At 45.2% G+C, this 27512-nt stretch overlaps 2 protein-coding genes across 2 annotated transcripts; both read right to left on the bottom strand.

The window, feature by feature from the left end:
• Window positions 1–8133: 8133 nt before the first annotated feature.
• LOC124671793 (UDP-glycosyltransferase 73C6-like) lies at window positions 8134–9976 on the bottom strand. Its single transcript, XM_047208125.1, has one exon. It carries the CDS (start codon window positions 9886–9888, stop codon window positions 8380–8382), a length of 1509 nt encoding a protein of 502 aa, XP_047064081.1. The 5' UTR covers window positions 9889–9976; the 3' UTR covers window positions 8134–8379.
• A 14659-nt stretch (window positions 9977–24635) lies between these two features.
• On the bottom strand, window positions 24636–26290 carry LOC124671783 (triacylglycerol lipase OBL1-like). The gene is made up of 3 exons (XM_047208116.1): window positions 25975–26290; window positions 25632–25858; window positions 24636–25418 (listed from the first exon to the last, which is right to left on the bottom strand). The coding sequence occupies exons 1-3, from the start codon at window positions 26288–26290 to the stop codon at window positions 24636–24638; spliced, it is 1326 nt and encodes a 441-aa protein (XP_047064072.1).
• Between the last annotated feature and the right edge of the window lie 1222 nt (window positions 26291–27512).

Genomic DNA, 27512 nt, shown 5'->3' with positions numbered 1-27512 from the left:
CATTATTTGAATCATGTTAAATCAAATTGAAGTTTGAATTTGAAATTCAAACCTAACTTGTTTGAATTCAATCATGCAACTTAAATTGGAAGATGCAAAGTTCCCCTTTCTTCTCGAAAACCCTAATTGAGTGAAGTTAGGTCCAAGTCTATCGCACTCTCGAAACCCTAACCCTGTAAGGTGTCGAGAGAGAAACTTGTCCCCCTTCGATGCAGTTTTCTTTTAAAAGCGCGAAATTTCCCCAGTTTTTACGATGCAATGCACATCCCTTTCTAAATTCTACCCCTCGATCGTCTCTAAACCTGGGACATTACAATAAGGCTATGTGTAATTTATACAGTAGTATTCTCCCGTCCACGAACGAGTGTACTTCTAGCTTTTGTCTTGAGTCAAATATTCTAAATTTGGCCAACTTTATAAAAAAATAGTAGCAACCTCTATAGGGGTGGACTAACGAGCTGCTCGGATCGTTAAGGCTCGGCTCATTAAGCTCGTGATCGTTAATGCTCGGATCGTTAAGCTCGTTAAGAATAACGAGCTGAAATCATTGTTCGGCTCGACTCATTATGTTCATGCAAGCGCTCGCGAGCAGCTCGTTAAGGATCGTTAAGGAGGCAATGAAAAACAAACATGTGTGCATTCCTTGGTGAGGAAGAGAGGAAACATAGTTTTTTAGATCCTAATGTAGGAGTTTCAAGCATGGTTAAAGAACACTATTTTGCTTGGCCCCTTCTCGCCAAATATTTGAGATAACTAAAGTGACTCGCAGATCAAAACTGGTGAAGCTTAGCTTGTTACCGATCTTAACGAGTAGCTCATGAACATAGTCAGCTCGATTGTTTAGCTCGTTAACCTTAACGAGCAAAAAATGATGCTCAGCTCGGCTCGTTAACAAAACGAGGCGAGCTCAAACGAGTCGAGCAAACGAGCACTCATTTAACTCGCCGAGCTTCGAGCTTTTTGTCCAGCCCTAAACCTCTATGATGTAAAATTGGTATGTTATGAACCTAGATTTCACAACTGAATTTTATTTCAACTTGTCTCACATCGCACACACAGAACGCAAATTTGATCCCCCCACATCAAGTCGCTCTCTCTCACGCTCCCTCTCACTCCACACGCATCACACGCTACCACATCACTTCTCTATCGCCCGAACCGGCCGGATCCGCGACTCCCCTTCACATCGTGCCATCGTTGATTCGCCATGCCTCCGTCCTTGGTGAGTGTTGCACCACCATCTCCCTCTATTTTGTGGAAAATATTAGTGTAGTGTAGTTGTTAGTGATGTTAGTGTATTGTATTGTAAATTGGTAGTGCACCGTATTGTAATTATTAGTGTAGTGTGTAGATTTGATGTTACTGTGGGGTAATTTTTTTGGAAGGAATATGGTAGGGGAAACCCCTACAACATTTTTTTTGTAATAATAAGAATTCAAATCTACATCCCGAAGGACATGAACCTAGGTGACCGGGCTGTTCATCTACTCTCCTCACCAAGTGAGCTAGTCTCATTTCTCGTGTTGTAAATTGTTAGATGTTAGTGTATGGCGGCGCAACACTTCGGCAATAAAGCAAATCTCAACTTCCCAAAGGTCCACCGACTATGAATTGATGCAGCTCTCGGGGTCCTTCTAGACCCCTCTTCATGTTCAAAAAAAACTTCCCAAAGGTCCGAGTAGTCGCCCACTACTCGCACCTAAAGGTACGAGGAGGAACACGAGAACAAGATAGAAACTATTCTATCGGGTTTCTATACATTTGTAGGAACTAGCACTATGCATGCTAGTTGTTTGTATGAAGTATGACTAGCTCTCTGAACTATGATGTGATTTTGCTATTTAATATTGTTGTCATATTAAACAAAAGCAACAGTTTTTGTTTTATTTTCGGGAAACCGTTAGTTAGCAATGTTCTAGAGCCGCGATACGCTGAGATAAGCTACCGGCGGCGTGGTGTCTAGCATGTTGTCGATGTTGCAGTTACTAGTGACATGGTGGATGACATGCCGCCCATAACGTATAGCAGTGGCGATATACCAGTGTGCCAGAAATAGGACGGAGGGAGTATACTTACGGAGAGCTAGAACTTTCACCGGGTATAAGTTTTTTGTTTGCACCGTACGTGTTGTAAATGCGACAAAAATAATTACGAACAAGAACACATGCAGGAGACACAAGATTGTAACATGTAAAACCCTCTTCAACAAATAGAGGTAAAAACCAGAAACGTCCACACCAGCAATATTTTACTATGTTAAGAAGTATTTACAAACCCCATAGGTTATCTTATAAATCATACCGGCGACAGGTCCCGCTTTGCTTGTGAGAAGTTAGGCTTCTAATGAATTTCGTTAGCGACCGATCTAGTAACTTAGTAAGAAGTGGCGGACGGAGGCAGTATACTTAGTGGGAGGTAGAAGTTCTACCGTAGAACTTTACATGCTATAATGCTGCACGAGTAGGATAGATAGCATAAAACTGACAAGACACCTCCTAGACGCGGCTAAACGGCATGATTGACGCAGCAGTGGCCATGGAGAGGAGCCGGGGCTTCCCACCATTCCTGAGCAATCTCCACCACAAACATGTCTCTACGAGTGACGGCCAAATGGGCGCCCCTCAGACTCGCCAGCTCTCCGTTGTTTCCCTGTGCCTGCACAGGAGCATCCCATGCCGTCAGCTTGCATGGGATCGGAGCGGAGCGGGTCGATCTCCGCCACTCCGGCCATCCATCCAGTCTCGCCAAAGCCAAACCATAGAAAGCCCGACCTGTCCGCGCGCGGCATCGGCATCACCACCACCCCTCAATATAGTATCTCCGGCGCCCTATCGCCCCACGCCAGCAGAGACCCTATCATGCTATTTTGAGAGCTCTGCCCTGGTTTGAATAATCCGGCCCGCGACGGACGCGAGGAACAAGACGAGCAGGCGCCTACACGTCGCGCCTTCTAGCAAGCTACCAGTATTGTTTATGCGGATGCCACTGGTCACCGCACAATCACGGACCTGAAAGGGAATTAAAATGGCGGCCGTACTCTGCGTGATCTCGAGGGGATCATTCGTCTCCGTCCCCGTCGATACCTACCTAACGTTGCGTCACTTGGAGACCAGCAGCGGGCGGCCAGTGTGGGTTTCTGCCTTTCATCAGCTCCCTGCTTTGCGGAGTTTTCTATTGGGGAAGAAGAGAGGGAGAGAGGGGAATATCCTTTTCCTAACCGGCAGGTAGGTAAAAGCCGTGGGAAATTTCTGGAAGACGAAGGAGTATAATATTTGGGCGGGCACATGCAGGCCTCCACGTACGGGCGCCACAGCTGGAGCCATTCCTGCACTAGTTTACAAGTTACCGCAACATGGGTGCGGAGAGTTAACAAGAATTGTCTGTGTTTTCTGTCAGTTTTTCTTTGTTGAGCTGTGGCATTTCTCAATTCGTTGCTTGCTTTGTGCGTCTTGCCTGCCTCCCTAGTCCCTACCTAGCTGCCTGCCTGCCTTGTGCATTGTGCTTTCGACCCCTCTTTTGGACTTCAGACCCGCGGTGCAAGTCCGTATATATATGGGCTCTTCTTCTGGAAAGAGGTAAAAGTTTGTGGGCTGGTTGATGCCCACGCTAAAGACTGGTTATCTGGGACGCTAAATCCTATACACCTGTATACGGATCGCGGCACACCCTCCCCAAGCATGGGCCAGACCATATATCACTTTGGTTTTTCCGTTTTGCTGCGGTTTTTTCGTTTTTTCCAGTTTCTGCTAGTTTTTTAAGTTTTTTCTTTTCGGTTTCCTTATTTCTTTTTTTTCCTTTCTCTATGTTTATTTTTTATCGTTTTATTTCACTGTTCAAAACGAATTTTCGAAAATTTTCAAATTTGGAAATGTTCATATTCGAAAGATAAACGAATTTCGAAATTTGAATGAATTTCAAAATTTGAACGAATTTCAAAATTTTATTAAATTTTGAGTTTTTAATGAATTTCAAAATTTGATTTTTTTTGACTTTTGAAAGAATTTCGAAATTTGAACAAATTTTGAGTTTTGAACGAATTTTCAAAATTTGAATTATTTTCGAATTTTGAACAATTTCCGAAATTTTGAACATATTTTGATTTTTTTAATGATTCTCAAATTTTAAATAAATTTTAAATTTGAATGATTTTCGAATTTTTTAAAAGTAAAATTGTTCATTTATAAGATCTATATACAGAAAATTTTGACCAAATTTTGGAAACATAAAAAGAAACAGAAAAACGTTAGGTTTTTAAAACGAATTGTAAACAGAAAAAAGAAAACAGAAAATAGAAAAAAACGTTACCTGATGGGCCGTGGCCCAATTAATAGCCGCCGGGTCGGAAGGGGTGTGCAGCACCCCGTTCACGCCGATCCGGCCGGCATATAGCAACTCCCATCTGGGACTCACGCCTAGCGTGGCGACCTGCTGGCATGCTTGTAGCTTCTATCGGGCCCATTCGACGCTCAACTTTCGTGGCATGTGCTACTTTCAGTGAAAATTTATGATCCGTTGTGGCTTTTTGCTGGATCATCTACAAACAGATTCTCTCTTCTCTTCTCATCTACAAACAGATTTGTGCTGGTTTATTTTAATTGCGTCGACTTATTGTGTCATCTTTTTCTGATTAATTATGGGTATCATTGGGCAAAAGGCTGAACTTGCTGGTGAACTTTCTTTTTTACAGAGGATTGAGAGAATTTTTATTCATCAAAAACAGCTCTAGCTGAATCAGCTTGAAGGCTGACCAGAAAGTCCGGGGGTGACAACAATCCAACTACCTGTCATCCTCTGGAAGAGTGGAAGGTAGTATATATACTTGTCTAGCATGGCAGGCATGAATGTATGGCTCAGTGAGTTGATTCCATGTGTGTTGTAACATGTGTATTTTTTTTTACAAAAAGGAATGTGATGTAGATGTGTGATGCCATGCATGAAAGGATGCATACAGTGAATAAACCTTTGCATGTGATGTTATATGGGTGTGTTTATACAAAGAAGTGTGATGTATCATGTATAAGATTTTTTTTCCTCGGCCGAGAATTTGGAAACCGGCTGGAAACAGAAAATCCGTTACCATGAGTAACACTCATACCGGCCAAAAAAATTTCAGATAAGTTTGAATTTAAACTGGAATCTTTGATCAAATAGGCGTCATACGCTATATTTATCAAATAGCTTGCTCTGGCGCAGTGGATACGTGCTCTGGTGCAACCATAAGGTCGCGAGATAGAGTACTCCACCCTAGAAGTTCAATTTGGCTCCCGGGTGCATGTCCTCCCTCTACCTTAAAATTATGTTTCGAAATGTTGAATCTTTTTGACAAAAAATATACACGTGTTCGTCAAGTTTCGCGAGGAGTCAATATTTTTTGTGATCTATGTAAAAATAAGAAAATTTATCTTCTGAAAAGCCTTATTTTTTGGCATTGAATTTTGTTTTTTTATACACGCCACATGACAAATTCTATTTTTCATGAAACGACTTTGTGAACACATAGCACGTGAATATGAATTTTTCGTTTCAACTAAAAAGAAAATACAATTGAAGCAGTACAAATCAGATCAGATATTCCTTTGCAAGGGTGAGTCCAACGCAGTGAACGAGCGCCTGTGCGCTTCAATACAACCCATTGGAGATCCAAATTTTTCAATGAGCGGGTAGAAATCAATCTTCCTTAAACACTGGTATTGAAGAGTTAAGACGAGGTACTTCCCTAAGAAGGTGACGAGCTTTGCTCGGAATGATGAAGTGAATAAATGATGCTCCCCAAGTTCAAGCCATCACAACATATTTGCTAGATTTCAGTTTTGTTCACATTTACTTTCAAACCACGCCTCGCTGAAGCATTGCAGAATCTGTGAGATTGCAAAAAGATTATTTTGCCGCTGTTAGGTTGGTGAAGACTCCCACATCATCAGCATATTAAGTGGTAGGATAAGCGCCTGGGGCAGCGGCAGCGCGACGGATGACGACCTGGACGCCGGCCTAGGCGGCGTCCTGGTAATGGTGGTGGTGGCCTCCGGCGGCATGACATGTCGGCGGTAGAGGTGCGGGGTGGGACGGGCCGGATGGGTGTAAGCCCTAGGTCGGTCTTCTCCTTATTCTCTCTGTGATCCTGGTTGTCGCTAGTGGAGGGTCGGTCGGCTGCAAGGCATCTCGCCACGTTGTCTCGGCCGGCCTAGGATGGTCGGCGGTGTTGGGACTAACATAAATAATGGTGGCGGTCCTATGGTTTCTCTTATGCGGAGATGGAGACCTGTCTGTGGCCTGTCCGTCTTGATCTGGTTGGAGTGATGAGTTCCGGAAAGCTCCGCCGGCGAATGTTACAGTTCGTCTTATGCCTGACGATTGCTAGATCAGGTGGTATTCGGTTGTGCACACCCATGCTTTTATTTCGACCCTGTGGGTCTAGTGGGAGCGGTGCGAAGCTCTGTTCTGTGTTGCCATTAGAAAATATTCTGGTCCATGGTGAAATCAGACACAGGAAATATCATGAAGGCCGGATTAGAGAACTAGCAATGGAGGTTCGAGTCTCTGTATTGTTGAGGGAATTGCTTGATGTTCTGGGGGTTTCCCAGAAGCAATATGCAAATAGGAGTGGCAGCACAGGTGAATTTAGAGTCTCACCTTTCAAGGTAAAAATCTAAGGCGTGGCCTTAACTGGTTGTGCCTGACAATGATCTTATTGAAGGCATTAATTTGAGAGCGGAGACTATCTTCAGGGTGAAAACCTAAGATCTTTTGCTCGGGTTACGACGGTGCTTGTGCACTGTTTTCTTTTTGGAGGTGTCTCTTTTTGCAGAGCCTGAAGTTTAGGTGTTATTTTAGTGTTGAATATATTGTTGCTGCTAGAGATGGAGTTGCGGAGTAGTAGCGGAGAAATATTTAAGACCTAGGAGACTAGGTTACCACTCCCTCGGCCACTCCGTAAAAGTGTGATATTCACATAGATTTGATCCGCATATGCGTTGTCCTTTTTCGTATTAATGTATGTTGTGTTATTGAATATAGTTATGAAGTGACTATGGATCAATTAGGGAATTTTGAGAAATGTCTCAAAAGGTAAAAGGTATTTTTTGGAGGGCACTTAGATAAAAGTTCCACATAAAGTATACAACTTTAATGGTACTTAAAAAGTGCCACAAAAGGTATAAGGCATTTTAACAAATTTCTCTAGATCAACATTTCGGGCATTTATTCACAAGTGCACTAAGCTAGACAATTTTAGACCCACTTTTAGAAGTGTTCCTACCACAAGTGCTCCATTAAAAGAGTATGTTTTTTTTTTGGATAAGTCTTCTCTTCCATCGGTTGTAGCATCAGCCGGTTACAACTTACAACCACGTCTCCTCCAACTGTGGGACATCATATTTAGAGTGAAAACAATTCCTCCCACGACATTTTTGTGGATCTTCCTCCGCGACAAAAACAGACGCCACTGTGCCCCGACCACCTTCCCACCCGACCTTCCTCCTCCATCGTGTTTCCCGCCCCTGACCGGGGCCTCTAGCCGCACCTCCCATCGGTGGCTCTACTTTGGCCACACCTCCCTTCGACGGCTCCCCTTCGGATGCATGTCCTTTGCCCATGCCTTCATGGCCGATCTTCTCTGACCTCACCTCCTTCGGTGGCTCCCCTCTGATGGCTCCCCTCTGGATGCGTGTCGTCACCCGCGCTTCCATCTAGCAAGCATCTCTGCAGGGGTCGCACGATCGTGCCCCCCAACCAGTGGCCTATCTCTCCCAGTCGCGACAGGTGCGTTCTCCTCGAGCTCGTCCCGCACCGGCAAGCTCGAATCAGCCGTGGTGGCTGTGAAGGTCGATTTTGTTGAGATTCCTTCGATGTTACATATGGTGCCACATTCTACATACGTGTATAAGTTTTGTGGTGTAAACCTGAGCAAATGATACAACGATTTTTTATCTATGATACAGAAAATTGCACCAACGTTACATGTATCGTGTAATGGTGGATAAGTTAGACGAAAATGTTAGATGCATCACAGAGAATGCTGTATTTTTTGAAATGTTACATACACGAAGAGAAATGTTACATTGGGGATATTTTGTACCATTTGCAAAAAAAAAAACTGTACCATTTTTTTGCGACTAAATGAAAATATTGGGACCGATGTTACATATTATGAAAATAATTGTTACATACGACTGTTTTTGTATCACGCGATCGGACGTGCAGAATTCGCTCACTTACCTTAATCTAACGGTCCACAAGGAGGCTGATTTGTGGCTCTTTTACAGCCGCCTGATGACTAGCACTGGCCTTGTTTTTTTATGAAGTTTTGTAAAATGGTGGGATTATAAAGCCCTGGCCCAAACTATAATGGTATTTTTCAATTTTCTCGGCGCTCTTTGATACTCACTCAGTCGTGCAACCTCCTGCGTCCACCTCGAAACGCTTGATCAAATCAAGCAAATTAGCAAGTGACGACCCGCCCTCTTCAACTGCCGCCCTCGCCTTCTCCGAGAGCGCGAGTGCCTTCCGCCTCCTGCCCTCCCCCTCATCTCCTCCATCCATGATGCTCCTGACCGCCGCCTCCACCACAGCTCTCCCCACCACGATCTCTTTGTTATCTATCCGCCACACCAACGGCTCCTTGACCCCGATGCTCACGCCGATCCCCAGCACCTCCACGGCCAGCTTCTCGTTCAAGAACTGGTCGGAGAAGTGCGGCCACGTCACCACCGGCAGCCCGGCCGCGATCGCCTCCAGCGTGGAGTTCCAGCCGCAGTGCGTCACGAAGCCGCCCACCGCCGCGTGGTTCAGGATCAGCACCTGCGGCGACCAGCCTTTGATCAGCATGCCGCGCCCGGCGACGCGCTCCTCGAGTTCCCCCAGGAACTCGCGCACCGCCTCGCCGTAGTGATCCGGGTTCTTCAGGACCCAGATGAACGGGTGGCCGGACGCCTCCAGCCCGAGCCCCAGCTCCATGACCTGCTTCGGATCCGCATGCACGATACTCCCGAAGCTGACGTACGCGACGCTGTTGGGCTCCTTGTCGTCCAGCCACCGGATGCACTCGTCGGCAGCGATGGCGGTGGTCGTGTTCCCTCTCGCTGCTAGCGTCGCAGCGTACCGGTGGTAGAGCGAGACCGGGCCGATGGTCCACACCTTCATGTTCCTGGCGGCCTCGTACCCGGCGACGTACTCCGGCTCCATCTCCAGGAAGGAGTTCATGACGACGCCGTCCGCTTTGGCCCGCGCGCACTCGATGGCGTCGGCTAGATGGTCGAACCCGGGCGCCCGGAAAAAGCCAGGGGCTTGCGCCCTCGTCACCTCGATCCTCTTCTCCAGGCCTGGCACAACCACCGGCTCGTTGTCGTGGGCCACGCCTTCGTACGAGTTGAACCTCTCCACGTTGTGCTGGCACAGGAGGCAGAACGCGCACATGCTGTACAAGCTGAGGCGGGGAACGTTCAGGCTCGCCGCGACACCCACGGTCCAGGAGTGGCAGAAGTCGGACACGATGCACGTCGGGTACGGCGGGTGCGCGCGGAGGTGTTGCTCGAGCGGCGCCGCGAGGAGCGCCAGCGCGTCGAAGTAGTTCGTGTGGAGCGCCGGCGGGATCTTGTCGACGTCGTCGGCTCCCTCGGGCAGGCCCACCGCGGCGCAGTCGAGCGGGAGCTCGACGAGCCGGATGGGCAGGCCGGACCGCCGCGCGAAGTCGATCGTCGGGCGGATGCGCGCGGCGTTGTACGGCGTGGCCACGACGCTGGCGAGCGCGCCGTGGGTGGCCAGCAGCATCGCCGTGTCCACCGCCGGGATCACGTGGCCCTGGTACATCAGCGGGACCAGCACGAAGTGCGCCCTAGCGGCGCTGCCGATGTCGTCGCCCCCCACGCCGTTCGATGCTCCTTGGTGACCCATGGCCGGCTGCCTCGGACTGGTACGAGATAGGGATGCACTGATCGATGCGTTCGGCAATGCCTTTTGGGTCTGTCTTAAAAGAAGACTGGGTTCTGAATGCGACGAATGCTTGCTGCCATCCTTGCCGGTGCCGGCATGGCACCAGCCACCAGATTCACTGGTCAGGTGATGTGTGGTTGACGGCGTCTTTCTAGGATTTTCAGTTGTTGCCTTTGTCCGATCTGTAGAAGACGATCGGGATTTTGGTGCGTCCAATTGTTTCTCGTCGAAGCTAGGCCTAGCAGCTAGCAGCAGGGATGGTACCGAGGCCAAATGAGATTGACAGCAAATTTGTCACCACTAACGTTAGGGGCATTATTATTTCTAGGTCGACCCAGAACTACTCCCCCAGTTTGCAAATAAGTGTATGTTTTCCTTTTTTAGAAGTCAAATATTTTTAAAATTAATTAGATTTTTACACAAAAATAACAATATATGTAACATGAAACTACTATATTATTGAACTATATGTTAAGATGATTCTAGCCATATTAATCCGGTGTCATAAATATTGCCACTTTTTCCTAAAACGTTATTCAAAGTTAAAAGAGTTTAACTTAAGGCATGTCCTAACATACACTTATTTATGGATGGAGGGACTAATTTCATTCTCAGTCAGATGATGTCATCAACTCATGTTGCAAATGAAGACTGACACAATCATGAAGCAAATCTAAATGCCTGAATATTTTTTCTCAGTTGCAACTCTACTTGCAAATACAAAAAGACCCAGTTGCAACTCCACTTGCAACTGAAAAAGCCCTAGTTGCAACCCAACTTGCATCTCATATGCACAACTCACGATGCAATCAAACGGTGTATGATTTGACTGAGCACGAACTTAGTTCTCAGCAAGCTAAGAATTAGCAAATCCTTTTCTTATTTGACCCTGGCTGAAGTTTGCCTTCTCTCCTTGGCCCTAACAAAACTTTTCTTTCTTTTTTGACAAACAAGTTTGGTTGGTTTCTTACTTGGCCCTCCGGTCAATTCTATTAGCTACTCCCATTAAATTTTTTTTGCTAGACTTTTTATACCCCTAACTCATTACTGAGAAAAGAGAACATAAGGAAAAAAGAAAAAAAAGCTGGACCAAACCACCTCGCGTTCTCCTCCCAAACGCCGGCCACTCCCATCGCTGTGCCGCCCCATCCCCAAGCCCGCCGCTGCTGCCTGATACGTCTCCGACGTATCGATAATTTCTTATGTTCTATGCCATATTATTGATGATACCTACATGTTTTATGCACACTTTATGTCATATTCGTGCATTTTCTGGAACTAACCTATTAACAAGATGCCGAAGTGCCGTTGCTTGTTTTCGCTGTTTTTGGTTTCGGAAATCCTAGTAACGAAATATTCTCGGAATCGGACGAAATCAAGACCCGGGTTCCTATTTTCACCGGAAGCATCCAGAACACCCGAGAGCCGCCGGAGGGGGCCTCGTGGGCCCCGGATGATAGGGTGGCGCGGCTCGGGCCCCGGCCGCGCCGGCCTATGGTGTGGCCACCCCTTCGACCCTCCTGCGCCGCCTCTTCGCCTATATAAAGCCTCCGTCGCGAAAACCACGATGCGAAAAAACCACGATACGGAAAACCTTCCGGAGCCGCCGCCATCGCGAAGCCAAGATGCAGGGGACAGGAGTCTCCGTTCCGGCACCTGCCGGAGCGGGGAAGTGCCCCGGAAGGCTTCTCCATCGACACCGCTGCCATCTCCACCGCCATCTTCATCACCGCTGCTGCTCCCATGAGGAGGGAGTAGTTCTCCATCGAGGCTCGGGGCTGTACCGGTAGCTATGTGGTTCATCTCTCTCCTATGTGCTTCAATACAATAATCTCATGAGCTGCCTTACATGATTGAGATTCATATGATGATGCTTGTAATCTAGATGTCATTATGCTAGTCAAGTGAGTTTTACTTATGTGATCTCCGGAGACTCCTTGTCCCACGTGTGTAAAGGTGACGAGTGTGTGCACCGTGTGGGTCTCTTAGGCTATATTTCACAGAATACTTATTAACTGTTGAATGGCATAGTGAGGTGCTTATTTATATCTCTTTATGATTGCAATGTGTTTGTATCACAATTTATCTATGTGCTACTCTAGCAATGTTATTAAAGTAGTTTTATTCCTCCTGCACGTGTGCAAAGGTGACGAGTGTGTGCACCGTGTTAGTACTTGGTTTATGCTATGATCATGATCTCTTGTAGATTGCGAAGTTAACTATTGCTATGATAATATTGATGTGATCTATTCCTCCTACATATGCATGAAGGTGACGAGTGTGCATGCTATGCTAGTACTTGGTTTAGTCTTTTGATCTATCTTACACTAAAGGTCACTAAAATATGAGCATTATTGTGGAGCTTGTTAACTCCGGCATTGAGGGTTCGTGTAATCCTACGCAATGTGTTCATCATCCAACAAGAGTGTAGAGTATGCATTTATCCGTTCTGTTATGTGATCAATGTTGAGAGTGTCCACTAGTGAAAGTGTAATCCCTAGGCCTTGTTCCTAAATACTTGCTATCGTTGCTTGTTTCTTGTTTTACTGCGTTACTATCGCTGCGTTACTACTTGCTGCGTTACTACTTGCTTGTTTACTTGTCCTGGGCAAAGCACTTTTCCGGTGCCGTTGCTACTACTTATTCATACCACCTGTATTTCACTATCTCTTCGCCGAACTAGTGCACCTATTAGGTGTGTTGGGGACACAAGAGACTTCTTGCTTTGTGGTTGCGGGGTTGCATGAGAGGGATATCTTTGACCTCTTCCTCCACTGAGATCGATAAACCTTGGGTAATCCACTTAAGGGAAACTTGTCTGCTGTTCTACAAACCTCTCGCTCTTGGAGGCCCAACACTGTCTACAAGAATAGAAGCTCCCGTAGACATCAAGCACTTTTACCGGCGCCGTTGCCGGGAGGAAAGGTAAAAAGGCACTCATACTCCGGTTCCGGTGTAACGGTACTTTTCACGGCGCCATTGTGTTTGTGCTCGAAGATATTTCCTTTAGATCCTGCAATTGCATCTTTTTGTTTCTTGTTTACACTAGTTGGGCATAATGGACAACAATGAGCTTCTTATTCTATTTCCTGATTTAAAACATGGATTGTTTGATGCGAAAATTAAAAAACCTATGAAATCTTATTTGCATCTTGGTAGTAATATTAGTATGAACGCTTTGAACACCATTGTTGATAATAATATAGAAAGTTCTAAGCTTGGGGAAGCTGGTTTTCATGATCTTTTTAGTCCCCCAAGCATTGAGGAGAAAATTTACTTTGATGATACTTTGCCTCCTATATTTGATGATGAGAATAATAATGATAGCTACTTTGTTGAATTTGCTCCCACTACAACTAATAAAATTGATTATGCTTATGTGGAGAGTAATAATTTTATGCATGAGACTCATGATAAGAATGCTTTATGTGATAGTTATATTGTTGAGTTTGCTCATGTTGCTACTGAAAGTTATTATGAGAGAGGAAAATATGGTTGTAGAAATTTTCATGTTACTAAAACACCTCTCTATGTGCTAAATTTTTGAAGCTACACTTGTTTTATCTTCCTATGCTTGTTACTTTGCTCTTCATGAACTTGTTTATTTACAAGATTCCTATGCATAGGAAGCATGTTAGACTTAAATGTGTTTTGAATTTGCCTCTTGATGCTCTCTTTTGCTTCCAATACTATTTCTTGCGAGTGCATCATTAAAACTGTTGAGCCCATCTTAATGGCTAAAAAGAAAGAACTTCTTGGGAGATAACCCATGTGATATTTTGCTACAGTACTTTGTTTTATATTTGTGTCTTGGAAGTTGTTTACTACTGTAGCAACCTCTCCTTATCTTAGTTTTGTGTTTTGTTGTGCCAAGTAAAGTCTTTGATAGTAAAGTGAATACTAGATTTGGATTCCTGCGCAGAAACAGATTTCTTTGCTGTCACGAATCTGGGTCTAATTCTCTGTAGGTAACTCAGAAAATTAAGCCAATTTACGTGAGTGATCCTCAGATATATACGCAACTTTCGTTCAATTTTAGCATTTTCATTTGAGCAAGTCTGGTGCCCTTTTAAAATTCGTCTTTACGGACTGTTCTGTTTTGACAGATTCTGCCTTTTATTTCGCATTGCTTCTTTCGTTGTGTTGGGTGGATTTCTTTGTTCCATTACCTTCCAGTAGCTTTGAGCAATGTCCAGAAGTGTTAAGAATGATTGTGTCACCTCTGAACATGTGAATTTTTAATTATGCACTAACCCTCTAATAAGTTTGTTTCGAGTTTGGTGTGGAGGAAGTTTTCAAGGGTCAAGAGAGGAGGATGATACAATATGATCAAGGAGAGTGAAAGCTCTAAGCTTGGGGATGCCCCGGTGGTTCATCTTGGGCATCCCCTTCTTCATCAACAAATTATCAGGTTTCTTCTCTTGAAACTATATTTTTATTCGGTCACATCTTATGTACTTTATTTGGAGCGTCGTTTTTTTTGTTTTTTTTTTGTTTGAATAAAATGGATCCTAGCATTCACTTTATGGGAGAGAGACACGCTCCGCTGTAGCATATGGACAAATATGTCCTTAGGCTCTACTCATAGTATTCATGGCGAAGTTTCTTCTTCGTTAAATTGTTATATGGTTGGAATTGGAAAATGCTACATGTAGTAACTCTAAAATGTCTTGGATAATTTGATACTTGGCAATTGTTGTGCTCATGTTTAAGCTCTTGCATCATATACTTTGCACCCATTAATGAAGAAATACTTAGAGCTTGCTAATTTGGTTTGCATATTTGGTTTCTCTAGAGTCTAGATAACATCTAGTATTGAGTTTTGAACAACAAGGAAGACGGTATGGAGTCTTATAATGTTTACAATATGTCTTTTATGTGAGTTTTGCTGTACCGTTCATCCTTGTGTTTGTTTCAAATAACCTTGCTAGCCTAAACCTTGTATCGAGAGGGAATACTTCTCATGCATCCAAAATCCTTGAGCCAACCACTATGCCATTCGTGTCCACCATACCTACCTACTACATGGTATTTATCCGCCATTCCAAAGTAAATTGCTTGAGTGCTACCTTTAAAATTCCATCATTCACCTTTGCAATATATAGCTCATGGGACAAATAGCTTAAAAACTATTGTGGTATTGAATATGTACTTATGCACTTTATCTCTTATTAAGTTGCTTGTTGTGCGATAACCATGTTTCGGGGACGCCATCAACTATTCTTTGTTGAATATCATGTGAGTTGCTATGCATGTTCGTCTTGTACGAAGCAAGAGAGATCTACCACCTTCATGGTTGGAGCATGCATATTGTTAGAGAAGAACTTTGGGCCGCTAACTAAAGCCATGATTCATGGTGGAAGTTTCAGTTTGGACATATATCCTCAATCTCATATGAGAATAATAATTGTTGCCACACGCTTATGCATTAAAGAGGAGTCCATTATCTGTTGTCCATGTTGTCCCGGTATGGATGTCTAAGTTGAGAATAATCAAAAGCGAGAAATCCAAAATGCGAGCTTTCTCCTTAGACCTTTGTACGAGGCGGCATGGAGGTACCCCATTGTGACACTTGGTCAAAACATGTGCATTGCAAAGATCCGGTAGTCCAAGTTAATTAGGACAAGGTGCGGGCACTATTAGTATACTATGCATGAGACTTGCAACTTGTAAGATATAATTTACATAACTCATATGCTTTATTACTACCGTTGACAAAATTGTTTCATGTTTTCAAAATAAAAGCTCTAGCACAAATATAGCAATCAATGCTTTCCTCTTTGAAGGACCATTCTCTTTACTTTTATGTTGAGTCGGTTCACCTATCTCTCTCCACCTCAAGAAGCAAACACTTGTGTGAAGCTGTGCATTGATTCTTACATATTTGCATATTGTACTTGTTATATTACTCTATGTTGACAATTATCCATGAGATATACATGTTACAAGTTGAAAGCAACCACTGAAACTTAATCTTCCTTTGTGTTGCTTCAATGCCTTTACTTTGATTTATTGCTTTATGAGTTAACTCTTATGCAAGACTTATTAATACTTGTCTTGAAGTACTATTCATGAAAAGTCTTTGCTTTATGATTCACCTGTTTACTCATGTCATTACCATTGTTTTGATCGCTGCATTCACTACATATGTTTACAAATAGTATGATCAAGGTTATGATGGCATATCACTTCAGAAATTATCTTTGTTATCGTTTTACCGCTCGGGACGAGCGAGAACTAAGCTAGGGGATGCTTGATACGTCTCCGACGTATCGATAATTTCTTATGTTCTATGCCATATTATTGATGATACCTACATGTTTTATGCACACTTTATGTCATATTCGTGCATTTTACGGAACTAACCTATTAACAAGATGCCGAAGTTCCGAGTTCTTGTTTTTACGCTGTTTTTGGTTTCAGAAATCCTAGTAACGAAATATTCTCGGAATCGGACGAAATCAAGACCCGGGTTCCTATTTTCACCGGAAGCATCCAGAACACCGAGAGCGCCGGAGGGGGGCCTGTGGGCCCCGGATGATAGGGTGGCGCGGCACGGGCCCTGGCCGCGCCGGCCTATGGTGTGGCCACCCCTTCGACCCTCTGCGCCGCCTCTTCGCCTATATAAAGCCTCCGTCGCGAAAACCACGATGCGAAAAAACCACGATACGGAAAACCTTCCGGAGCCGCCGCCATCGCGAAGCCAAGATGCGGGGGACGGGAGTCTGCTGTTCCGGCACCCTGCCGGAGCGGGGAAGTGCCCCGGAAGGCTTCTCCATCGACACCGCTGCCATCTCCACCGCCATCTTCATCACCGCTGCTGCTCCCATGAGGAGGGAGTAGTTCTCCATCGAGGCTCGGGGCTGTACCGGTAGCTATGTGGTTCATCTCTCTCCTATGTGCTTCAATACAATAATCTCATGAGCTGCCTTACATGATTGAGATTCATATGATGATGCTTGTAATCTAGATGTCATTATGCTAGTCAAGTGAGTTTTACTTATGTGATCTCCGGAGACTCCTTGTCCCACGTGTGTAAAGGTGACGAGTGTGTGCACCGTGTGGGTCTCTTAGGCTATATTTCACAGAATACTTATTCACTTTGTTGAATGGCATAGTGAGGTGCTTATTTATATCTCTTTATGATTGCAATGTGTTTGTATCACAATTTATCTATGTGCTACTCTAGCAATGTTATTAAAGTAGTTTTATTCCTCCTGCACGTGTGCAAAGGTGACGAGTGTGTGCACCGTGTTAGTACTTGGTTTATGCTATGATCATGATCTCTTGTAGATTGCGAAGTTAACTATTGCTATGATAATATTGATGTGATCTATTCCTCCTACATATGCATGAAGGTGACGAGTGTGCATGCTATGCTAGTACTTGGTTTAGTCTTTTGATCTATCTTACACTAAAGGTTACTAAAATATGAGCATTATTGTGGAGCTTGTTAACTCCGGCATTGAGGGTTCATGTAATCCTACGCAATGTGTTCATCATCCAACAAGAGTGTAGAGTATGCATTTATCTGTTACTGTTATGTGATCAATGTTGAGAGTGTCCACTAGTGAAAGTGTAATCCCTAGGCCTTGTTCCTAAATACGCTATCGCTGCTTGTTTCTTGTTTACTTGCGTTACTACTTCTTTGCGTTACTCTTCGCTTTTTCTTGTCCTGGGCAAAGCACTTTTACGGTGCCGTTGCTACTACTTATTCATACCACCTGTATTTCACTATCTCTTCGCCGAACTAGTGCACCTATTAGGTGTGTTGGGGACACAAGAGACTTCTTGCTTTGTGGTTGCGGGGTTGCATGAGAGGGATATCTTTGACCTCTTCCTCCCTGAGATCGATAAACCTTGGGTAATCCACTTAAGGGAAACTTGCTGCTGTTCTACAAACCTCTGCTCTTGGAGGCCCAACACTGTCTACAAGAATAGAAGCTCCCGTAGACATCACTGCCTCACCCGTCCCGCGGCCGAACCGATCCGTCTCCCTCCCCGACCTCGACCCCCGACCCTGACGGTGGCTAACCCTAGAAGCGGCAGCAGCGGCTCGTCAACGGCGATGACGTGGCGATAGAGGCTTAGCCATTGGAGCAAAAGGTGGCGACCGTGGGGCTCTGCAGGGGGGAGGGGGGTAGAGGGAGCGCCGGATGGATACCGGTGCATGGTGGCTACTGTGTGGGTACATGCTCTGGTTGTGAGGCATCGTCGGTATGGCCAGACTTGTAACATGTGGATTTGTAATGTGTGCACTTGTACTGGTGATAATATCTATGCATTTCTATACTTTGGAACTGTTATATGTTGTGTTACGTATTATATATATGGACACTATCAAAATTTTGAATTTCTTAAAATCTGATCAAATATTGCATCAGGGACAAAAATGTTATCTTAGACATCTACTATTTAACACCGTTAGTGGATAAATTGTACTAGAGGGCCAAATAAGGAACTAACCAAACTTTATTTGTTAAAAAGAAAGATTTTTTCTATAGAGCTAAGAAAGGAAGGCAAATTTTATCCGGTGCAAATAACGAATTCTCTCCTAACATTATGGGTCATCTTCATTTGGTCTATCACTTCAATAGTGTGCATCCCTCTATATCGAGGAAATTGCAGTTAACACCACTTGTTTTTTTTTTTTGAACAGCACCACTTGTTGGTGCAGTTTTTGCAAAGAACATGGTCTAAGATATTTTTTGCACAAAACACGAAATTTTGTTGTAAACTGTTGCACAAAACACTAACCTAGTTGTCAATAGGATAAATACCAAATTAAGCACATAAAACCACTGGCACTGCCTCCAGCGTGCCTGCTGGTCCTATTCCAGTTCACCACAGGGGGAAAATGGCAGCGACGCCAGTGACGGTTGTCGTGTCCAATAGCGACGAAATAGACCACAAAAAATGCAGAAAAGATCATGAACGAGAGATTTGAGTCGCTGGGCATCGGCATGTACGCCGACCATGTACATGACTTGGCGCCATGCACGTTGTCGATGGGCAATCTCTGATACGAGGCATAATCTTCCGTCTCGAAGTCATGCTTCTGGTTAACTCCACATTCACTCTCTATCGAGATAATAGCATCGACGGAGATCGACGCGGTGGCGGAAGAGGCGGCATAAGACATTGGAGATCGAACTAGGATGATACATATGAAACATACATAGTTTAGAATTGTGGGAAACAGAGTTCGATACCCTATTGGGTTTGGGCCGTCTTGTATTGCAGTTTACATGGGTATAGTCCAGGTACAATAGTACAGAAACTACAACAATTTAACACTCTCTTGGTCATACCCACCAGAGGAATTGGCCTGACACACCGAGAAGTGCAGTTGGATTATCTTCTTCCGATCCGACTGTCCTATGTTGGCATGACCAGTTTGGTATATGCAAATTTATGTTGGAGACCAGTTAAGCACTGATAGTGGTTCGTACGTGCTTAATTTGGTATTTATCCTCTAAACAACTAATTAGGTTTGTATTTTGTAAGTTTACAGCAAAATATGGTTTTTGTGTAAAAAGAATTTTGATAGTGGATATTTGTTGTTTTTTTAGAAGATGCAGTAATATTTCTGGATACCAAAAAGAATTTTCATGAAAACAAATGCACGGTTCTATGTTTTTTAAGAAAGCACACAATCAGAATGTTCAAAAAAAAAACCATGGATTTATGGAATGCTCATTTTTTTTGTATTTGGAAATAAATTTTTATTTTTTATTCTGGAGATGTTCAGCTTTTTTCTGAAAAATGTTTATTTCTTACTCAAACTAATTATTTCAATTGTTTCTAGGATATGGAGAAGTCCCCACCTGTGCCGACTCTGCATCCGAAAGCAAAGACTCTGGTAATCTGGCTTTCAGCACATAATAATCCCCCCATTCGGTGAAGAATTTTCACCAGAACACGAGCTGAAGTGTGCAGTTCCGGTGTAGAAGGCAATTCACTAAACACTGGATTGTAGTTGTTGGTAAATGGCTTTACGCTGAGAAACATGAAAAACCAGATGTACCTGGGCAGCCTTAAGAAGTCCAAGACGATACGCTGCTTCACCAATTCTTTCTAGAACAGACCAAAATACTTCCATGGTAGCTTTGGATTTGGACGGTTGACGACAGACTGCTGCAGTTTCAGAAGAACTTCCTCTCTAACTTGGAACTGTCGTTCACCGAGGCGTGCTTCAGTGGCCCCCCTTCCAACCAAACTTAAAGGGTGTATTTGGTTCGTGACCAGAAAATATGGATGATCCTATCCTAAAATCCGAATATTTCTGAGAAAGACTGAACCATATGATCCGTGAATTTCATGACTAATCTCACTAACCGTCTGAGAATCCATGATCGTCGACGCGACTCCGATACCTGCCACCGTCGTATGTGTGGCTCCCCAGCTCGGCGTCGGCCACCATGTCGCGGCGAGCGGTGGGCTTGCTTTTCCGCGTGGCTCCCCAGCTCGGCATCGGCGACCTCCAGGGCGCGGTGAGCGACGGGCTTGATTTTCAACGTGGCTCGCTAGCTCAGCGGCGGCGGTCTCCATGGCGTGGCGAGCAGCGAGCTTGCTACGTCAGCAGATCCTAGCCGTCTAAATAGAACAAAGTTCAGAGGGGGGGAGGGGGGGACACCGGAGCAATAGCCGTCGTTCACCATGGTTGCTATAAGCATAATGTTTCATCCGTAACTGAGCACGAACCAATTGAGCGTGAAGCAGTTCAGTACTTCAGTTTGTGTCTGGTACTCGAGAGTAGCGTCAGTAGCAACAGAATTCTCAGCAACAGTAAGGTTTGGAATGCCACAAAAATTGGGTTCAGTTATGTAGAGAGTATTGAATTGTGAGCAACGCAGATAGGAAAATAAACTGGAATTGTACAGGAATGCAGCTAAGCTTAGCCACTTTCTCCAGTCTCTTGGGTTATCCTGCACAATACAACACAAAATACGGCTCCATGCCATAGTTGCCGGCGAACCGGATCGTTCGGATCGAGGAACGGGATCGGGGAACGAGATTCGTCATGCCGGCGAACAAGGATCGGTTAGGGGTACACATCTCCGGTACGCCAAATTGGATCGTGGATCGTGATCCACTTTGGTTTGGGTCGATGGAGGATATGGAGGAGCAGAAAGAGAGGGAGAAGAAGCTCTCGCTGACGCAGAAGCACGGCACCGGCGGCGAGCTCGCGTGGACGGCCTTCTTCCTGGCCTTCTTCTTGGGCGCGGCCGTGGCAGTGGGCCAAGACGGCCTTCTTCCTGGCCTTCTTCCTGGGCGCGGCCGTGGCAGTGGGCCAAGCTGGCGTGGGATCGTGAGTTCGTGATCCGTCCGCGAATTACATCGATCCGCTGTTGTTCCCGACCCCCGATCCGGGTCGATCGATCCGGGGTCGTGGAACGCGGCACCGACCTCGAACCTGGCAACTATGCTCCATGCATTCATTGACCATCGGTCTGGGGTGATATACATTATGTACTGTAATTCAACTTAGTCATCAAGGCGTTAATCAGTTCCTTACAGAAATGACTGGTAAAAATCTTGTTACGATTGGAGATTATTGTAGAGGCACACCACGTAGTTTAACAATGTTGTGAACATAAACCTTTACAACAGAGATGTTAGTGAAAGGGTGACGTAAAGGCAAAAAATGAGCATATTCTTTCAGGCGATTAACCACTACCAGAATCAAATTAGCCCCATAGACAAAGGCAAACCCTCTATGAAATCGATGGTGATTTCAGACCAAGCAATATTTGGAGGCAGAAGTGGCTGAGACAAACTGCAGGTTTCTGCCGAGAATAATTGGCCATTTGACAAACTGTGCTCTGGTTGATATAGTCTTCCACAGCTAGTTTCACACTTGCCCAGTAATAAAGCTACATAATGCGCTGGTAAGAAGATTGAATACCAGGTGGCCACCCACTGCACTGTCATGCAGAGAAGGAATAAGTTTAGTTTGCAATGCTAGCTTGTATTTGATCAGCCTGTGCTCAAGAGAATAAATTATAAGCATTAGGAGATGTTATAGCCTGTTCTTGTAACAAAGCTAGAGCTTGTGCATCATTTCTGTAAGTGTTCAAAACCTCCTGAAACTAGTCTGGTTTACTGGTAGAGACAGAGTAAATGTCCTCCTCTTTAAAGAGAGTCTACAGCCCCATTATTGCTTCCCATTCCAAAACGCTGTGGAGGCTCCTAGGTAGGCAAGTTATACTGTTAACTAATTTTAAATTGTAGATCCACCAACTTAGCCATTGCTTTGTTTTATAGCTTAGACGTTAGAAATTAATCTTTGAGATTAGTGAGAATTTTATGATGTATGAGTGTTATGAAAGGACCTCTCCGTAAATATTGTCTCCATTTATCAACAACCATAATCACTGCTAGAAACTCTTTTTCATAAATTGAAAGCATCTGATTCAGATGCCCCAAGGCCTTGCTCATGTAAGCAATAGGATGACGTTGCGCATAATCACCGCTCCCACGAGTCCAGCGATTCTACAATGGGCATACAGTGTGTGTGGCCCACATTTCTCTCTCCTACTATTTTTTGCATGGTTGTCAGCTTTCTTCTCTCTCCCTTCTGAATTTTTATTTTGAAATTTGTCTTTAATACATTTTGAAATATCAAAAAAGTTCTAAATAATAAATTCATGTGTACATCTTTACATGCTACTTTTGCAGTTTGCACAAAGGTTTTCCACGAAAAATCGACTTGTCGTTTGGCTATCTAAAAAGACAAAGTTTGGTGCTAAAAGTAAGAGACTATCCAGAGGAACTTGCGATTTTTTTGGAGACATGTTTTGTCTTTTTTACAACGACAACAAGAAATATCGTTTTTTCGTGCAACTGTATGAACACACATTCATTGTCGAGATGTACGTGCGATCTTTTTTAGAATTTTTTGACAATCAAAAATATGCTTTTTGGGTGGAGGCCTGGAGGGAGCATATTTTTGGGAAGAGTGGATTTCAACTGCATGGGCCTTTCGGCCTTCTCCTCCTAAGATAAATAGAAAACTCGCAGAACTACTGCGGGTACTCGAAAAAAAGATTCTTGTTAATCCAGTCAATAGCTGTTTTTTGGCCAATTGATCCCCAAATAGCATCATAAGCACCAATACGTAGGATTGTCATATCCATGGCAAAGGTATGGCCCTTAGTCCACCACTTCAATCCTTTTTCATGTCGATCAGAGATCATTACCTGCCCATTCCCCCCTTGACTAGCATAACTAGATAGGGCAGGAGAGATCACACATCCAGCATGCTCAGCAAAGTTCTTTGTAACAAAAGTGTGTGTACTGCCCGAATCAACGAGTAATAGAAAAAAATTGATTATCCATAATTGTTCTGAGTCTGATTGTTTCTTCCCCTACTGTGCCATAATGCATCCACTGACAGATGACAACAAGCAGCAGGTACCTGTATTTCCTCAAGCAATTCCAAGGCATGTAAAACATCATCAGACAAAGCTTCTCTAAAGTCTCCCACTTCAATCACTAACAATTATCTTGAGAGTTCATACTGATGTTCCTTGGAAAATTTATCCCCACATTTGAAATAGAGTCCATTGGCACGACGAAAATCCCTTAACTGCCTCTCCATTACTGCATCTCCATGTAGAAGTCAGCTTTGCCTTGTTCGCTAGGCTAATATGCACGAATTTCTGCCGGAGTTGGTAATGCTGAAACTGTGGGAGCTGCACCTTGTAAATGCTTAGTCAGTGCACTAGACGAGCACGTGGTTTATGATGTTCAGTTTCTTTTTCCTGAATTCTTCCAAGATATGTTCCACGAGTAATACTTACAGGCCCCTACAATTTCACTACTTGTGTGCCATGGGAGACCTTAATTAAGAGACCCAGCTCAATTTATTTGAGATGGACAAATCTTTGTTGGTCCATCGAAAACTTAATGAGAGCCAATAGGAAACATATATGAACATATAATAATCCTGGTAAGAGCATCTTCACCGGCGCATCCCATATAGGCGCCAACAGTGTGTTAAGGGTCGCGCCAACACCCACTCCCGAATTTGGGGAGAGGTTGCACACGCTGGCAACCTCAATAAGAAACACATTATGTTTTTTAACAAGCAAATGTAAACAAACTGCTAAATTTCATTCAAATTTAGGATTATTTGCAAATGTTTGAATGAAATTTGAACTGAACTAAACTAAGATAAAACCTAATCTATTAGCCGTCAGTTGGGGCACGCGACAGACCTGTCTCGTCGTCGTTCTTCCCCTTCCCCTTCGCCGTCGTCAGCCCCGCCCACCTCTCCCCCTTGCTTCGCGCATCTGGCGGTACAACATCGCCGCAGGCGTGAGCTTCTCGGTGACGTTGCGCTTTCTCGCATACGGCCGCCTTGGCCTGGCGCTGGCGTTGAGCTCAAGCAGCCTCTTTTGCTCGGCCACCATGAGGAGGTGACCCGCCTCCTCCGTGGCAGCTTGCTCGCGTGAGATCTGGACGGCATGCTTGAACAGGTAACGAATCTCTTCCTAGTGGCAGGCCTGCTCAAACATCACTCGCTTGTCGGAGGTAAAGAATCTCTTCCTAGCTAGTCCGGTAACTCGTGCGATCTTGCTAGTCATTGTGGCCGATCATCGGAGAAATTGATGCTTCCTCTTTTCCAGGCAAAATAGTACAGCTGATGGATTTTACAAGGGCTGAAAGCAAAAACCCGGAGAAGCAACAAATTAAAGAGCAAATCAATGGTCACGGAGAAGCAAGTCCAGCGACGCGCCCGCGAGCCTGGTAGCGTTCACGTAGTCCTGCGGCGAGTGCGGCGGCAGGCCGGGGATCAGCAGCCCGAGCGCCCGGGAGATCCTCATCACCCACCCCTCCACGTACTCCGCCCCTGCAACCTGCCCGATCACGAGCCCCCTGGCGAGCTCCCACGCCGCGTTCGCGTACTTGGGCACCAGGAACGCCGGCGAGAAGTAGTTCTTGTTCGGCTCCTCCTTCATGCCCTGCGCCCTGTACAACGAGTCGACGTAGACGCACTGCCCGAAGTGCTTGAACAGGTGCGCGCCGCCGTCGTACGGCACCCGCGGCACCACGTCGTTGGAGTACACGAACCGGAAGTACCTCCTCCTCGCCCCCGGCGTGTCCAGGAGCCGCTCCACGAACTCCCCGAACCGCTGGTCCCCGACGCGGGGCTGCCCGTACGTGTACACGCCGTGAAGCCTGGCCAGCAGCTCGTCGTTCTCGTCTTGCCCGCCGTGCAGGGCGAGGATGGCCGGGAATAGCACCGCCAGCGCGCCGCCGAGGCTGTGGCCCGTGACGACGAACTTGGCGCGCGGGTTGGCCGCCAGGACCTTCTTGAGCGCGTCGCGGATGGCGTAGTAGGCGAACGGCCGCTCCTTGCTCGCGTCGATCTTCGCCGGCCAGCCGGTCGGCTGCAGCCCGAGCGCCTTCATGAAGCCGCCGTGTGCCCTGCCCACATCCGGGATCTCGTACCAGGAGAGGTCCACGTCCGTGCTCCAGTCATCCGCGTCGAACGGCGACGTGCCGCGGAACGCCACCACGACCAGGTTGGCGTCCACCGCCTTGTCAGCGAGCATGAAGGCTTGGGTCGTGTGTCCGCCTCGGAATTCTGCCGGGAAACGAAGAACGCATCTTCTTAGTTGCACATTAAGAAAATGGGCATCACATGTCATGCGTTTACTTTTGAGATGCATCCACATTTCCTGGACCTACGTACCATTATAGCAGTTGAAGAACTCGAGAAATTTCATCTGCCAATGGTTTTCGACGACGGTCTTGATGACGACCTCGTTCTCGTAGGCAATTTTGGAGGCCATGATGCCGAGAGCAGCGTGGTAGTTGCTATGCTCTGGCTTGATCTTCTCGTCCAGCTCGATTCTCGTGTCCAGAAGCCCGATGAGCGATCGGTAGTTGGGAGATTCTCTGTCTGGAATTCGTACTTTGCCTGCAAAATACGTACAGCAACTAGTATGAGATAATTTGGCCATTTCAGTGTTGTTCTTACTGAAGAATCTTTTGAAAATTTGACCATACGACATAATGCTAAATCTCATCAGTTACCTTCCATGGCGTTCCTGATAAGCTTGAGCACCCCGCCGCCGTTGACCGTGAAGAAGTTCATCCAGTACTCGACGGCCTCCCCGAGCTTTGCCAAAGGCGTCTTCACCCACAGCAGCAGCATCTGTGCCACGACGGAGACGAAGATGACCCACCTGTTCGACTTCGACGGTTGGTCTTCGGTCGTGCCAGGGGGACATTCGACAACGTCGTTCTCGGCGACGTCGCCGGAGCACAGAAGGTGGAGGAGGCTGCGGACGCCGCCCTTGTGCGGCTTCAGCTCCATGAAGTCGCAGAAGTATTCATCCCGGCCGTCCATTGCTGGTCAACTGTTCGATGTCACAAGAGAGCACGCTTTGAGCTTAGCGATGAACCAGAGCTAGCTAGCTACCACAAGGTGTGTGTATGTTCTGCAGGCATGAAGGGAGCAATTTTATAGGAGGATTGATTAGAAGATAGAGGCGCGCGCGTGCTAATGCCAATGTCATTAGTAAACGCGCATGTATTGGTCGTCGTTAGCAAACTAGGAATTAGATGATGGTGACTAGGTCATTAGGTGGTAAAGGTATACTACCAAGTAAAAACTACTTTTGTGTGCTACCGTGTGTTAATTAAGGACAAGATCAATGGTTGAACCTTTCAACACGTGCGTTCAAATTCGTGTTCGTCGCACGCAAATGGCTCATCTCTTCTGCGGTTTTCCGGGCTGTGCACAGATTTTCTGTTTGCATTACGGCATCGATTTAGCTACTGAGGTTTCTCTGATTGTCGTGCGAAGTTTTCTTGTTGACACTGTACTTCAACTCCCAAAACTACTTAGTCTATTCAAAACTACGTGATTTTGAATGAGACATCTTCCTGGAAACACATAACTACTTAAAGTGGAAATCAGCTTGAACAAGTCACCATCTAAAGCACGGTTGGGACTATTCTTGCGATCGTATTGGTTGTATACTGACGAATGAGTGCTGCCATGAGTAATAGGTTTTGGTTGGTTGATGCAATCGTAGGTAGCTATCTGCTGGACTCTTCATTTTCAATGTTGTTCTTGTAAAATGCAGTACAATATCTATTAATTTTGCCTGGAGGGAGTACATGATCAGGAGCCCCTCAGATAGTTCGCCAAATAAAAAAAAAGTGGAACTTAGTATTTTATTTGTCATTTCCATGGAAATGAAATGGGGGCAGGGACCTCTTTACTCCGATCCATCTTTTGGAATAATCCAATGAACTACTTCGTGAGTATAATACAAAGCTCTGAGATCTTGTTTTAATTTTAAAACTAACTTAGACATGCACCACCAAAGGAAAATATGATAATATCAATATAACATCAAGCACACGGGCCTCTGCAACAACACACTATAAGTATAGTCAAAATATCAAGAATGCACACAACCAAATTGTTAAAAGAACCTAAAAGTCATGATGAAGCAATTAAAGGACTGCAAGAACATACATCGATATCAACACCACCATTGGCTACACATGGACAACATGAAAGTTCTACAAAACGACCCCTCTAGGAAGGATACGACACA

Source organism: Lolium rigidum, chromosome 1 (assembly GCF_022539505.1).
Source record: "Lolium rigidum isolate FL_2022 chromosome 1, APGP_CSIRO_Lrig_0.1, whole genome shotgun sequence".
NCBI lineage: Eukaryota > Viridiplantae > Streptophyta > Magnoliopsida > Poales > Poaceae > Lolium > Lolium rigidum.
The sequence above is the reverse complement of the archived record's forward strand: the minus strand, read 5'-3'. Positions and strand labels throughout refer to the sequence as shown.

Coding starts and splice junctions, on each gene's coding strand:
- LOC124671793 (XM_047208125.1), bottom strand. CDS start 9,888: ATGGGTCACCAAGGAGCATCGAACGGCGTGGGGGGCGACGACATCGGC.
- LOC124671783 (XM_047208116.1), bottom strand. CDS start 26,290: ATGGACGGCCGGGATGAATACTTCTGCGACTTCATGGAGCTGAAGCCG. Junction 25,859..25,974: donor TATCAGGAACGCCATGGAAG/GTAACTGATGAG, acceptor CGTATTTTGCAG/GCAAAGTACGAATTCCAGAC. Junction 25,419..25,631: donor AGTTCTTCAACTGCTATAAT/GGTACGTAGGTC, acceptor CCGTTCGACGCG/GATGACTGGAGCACGGACGT.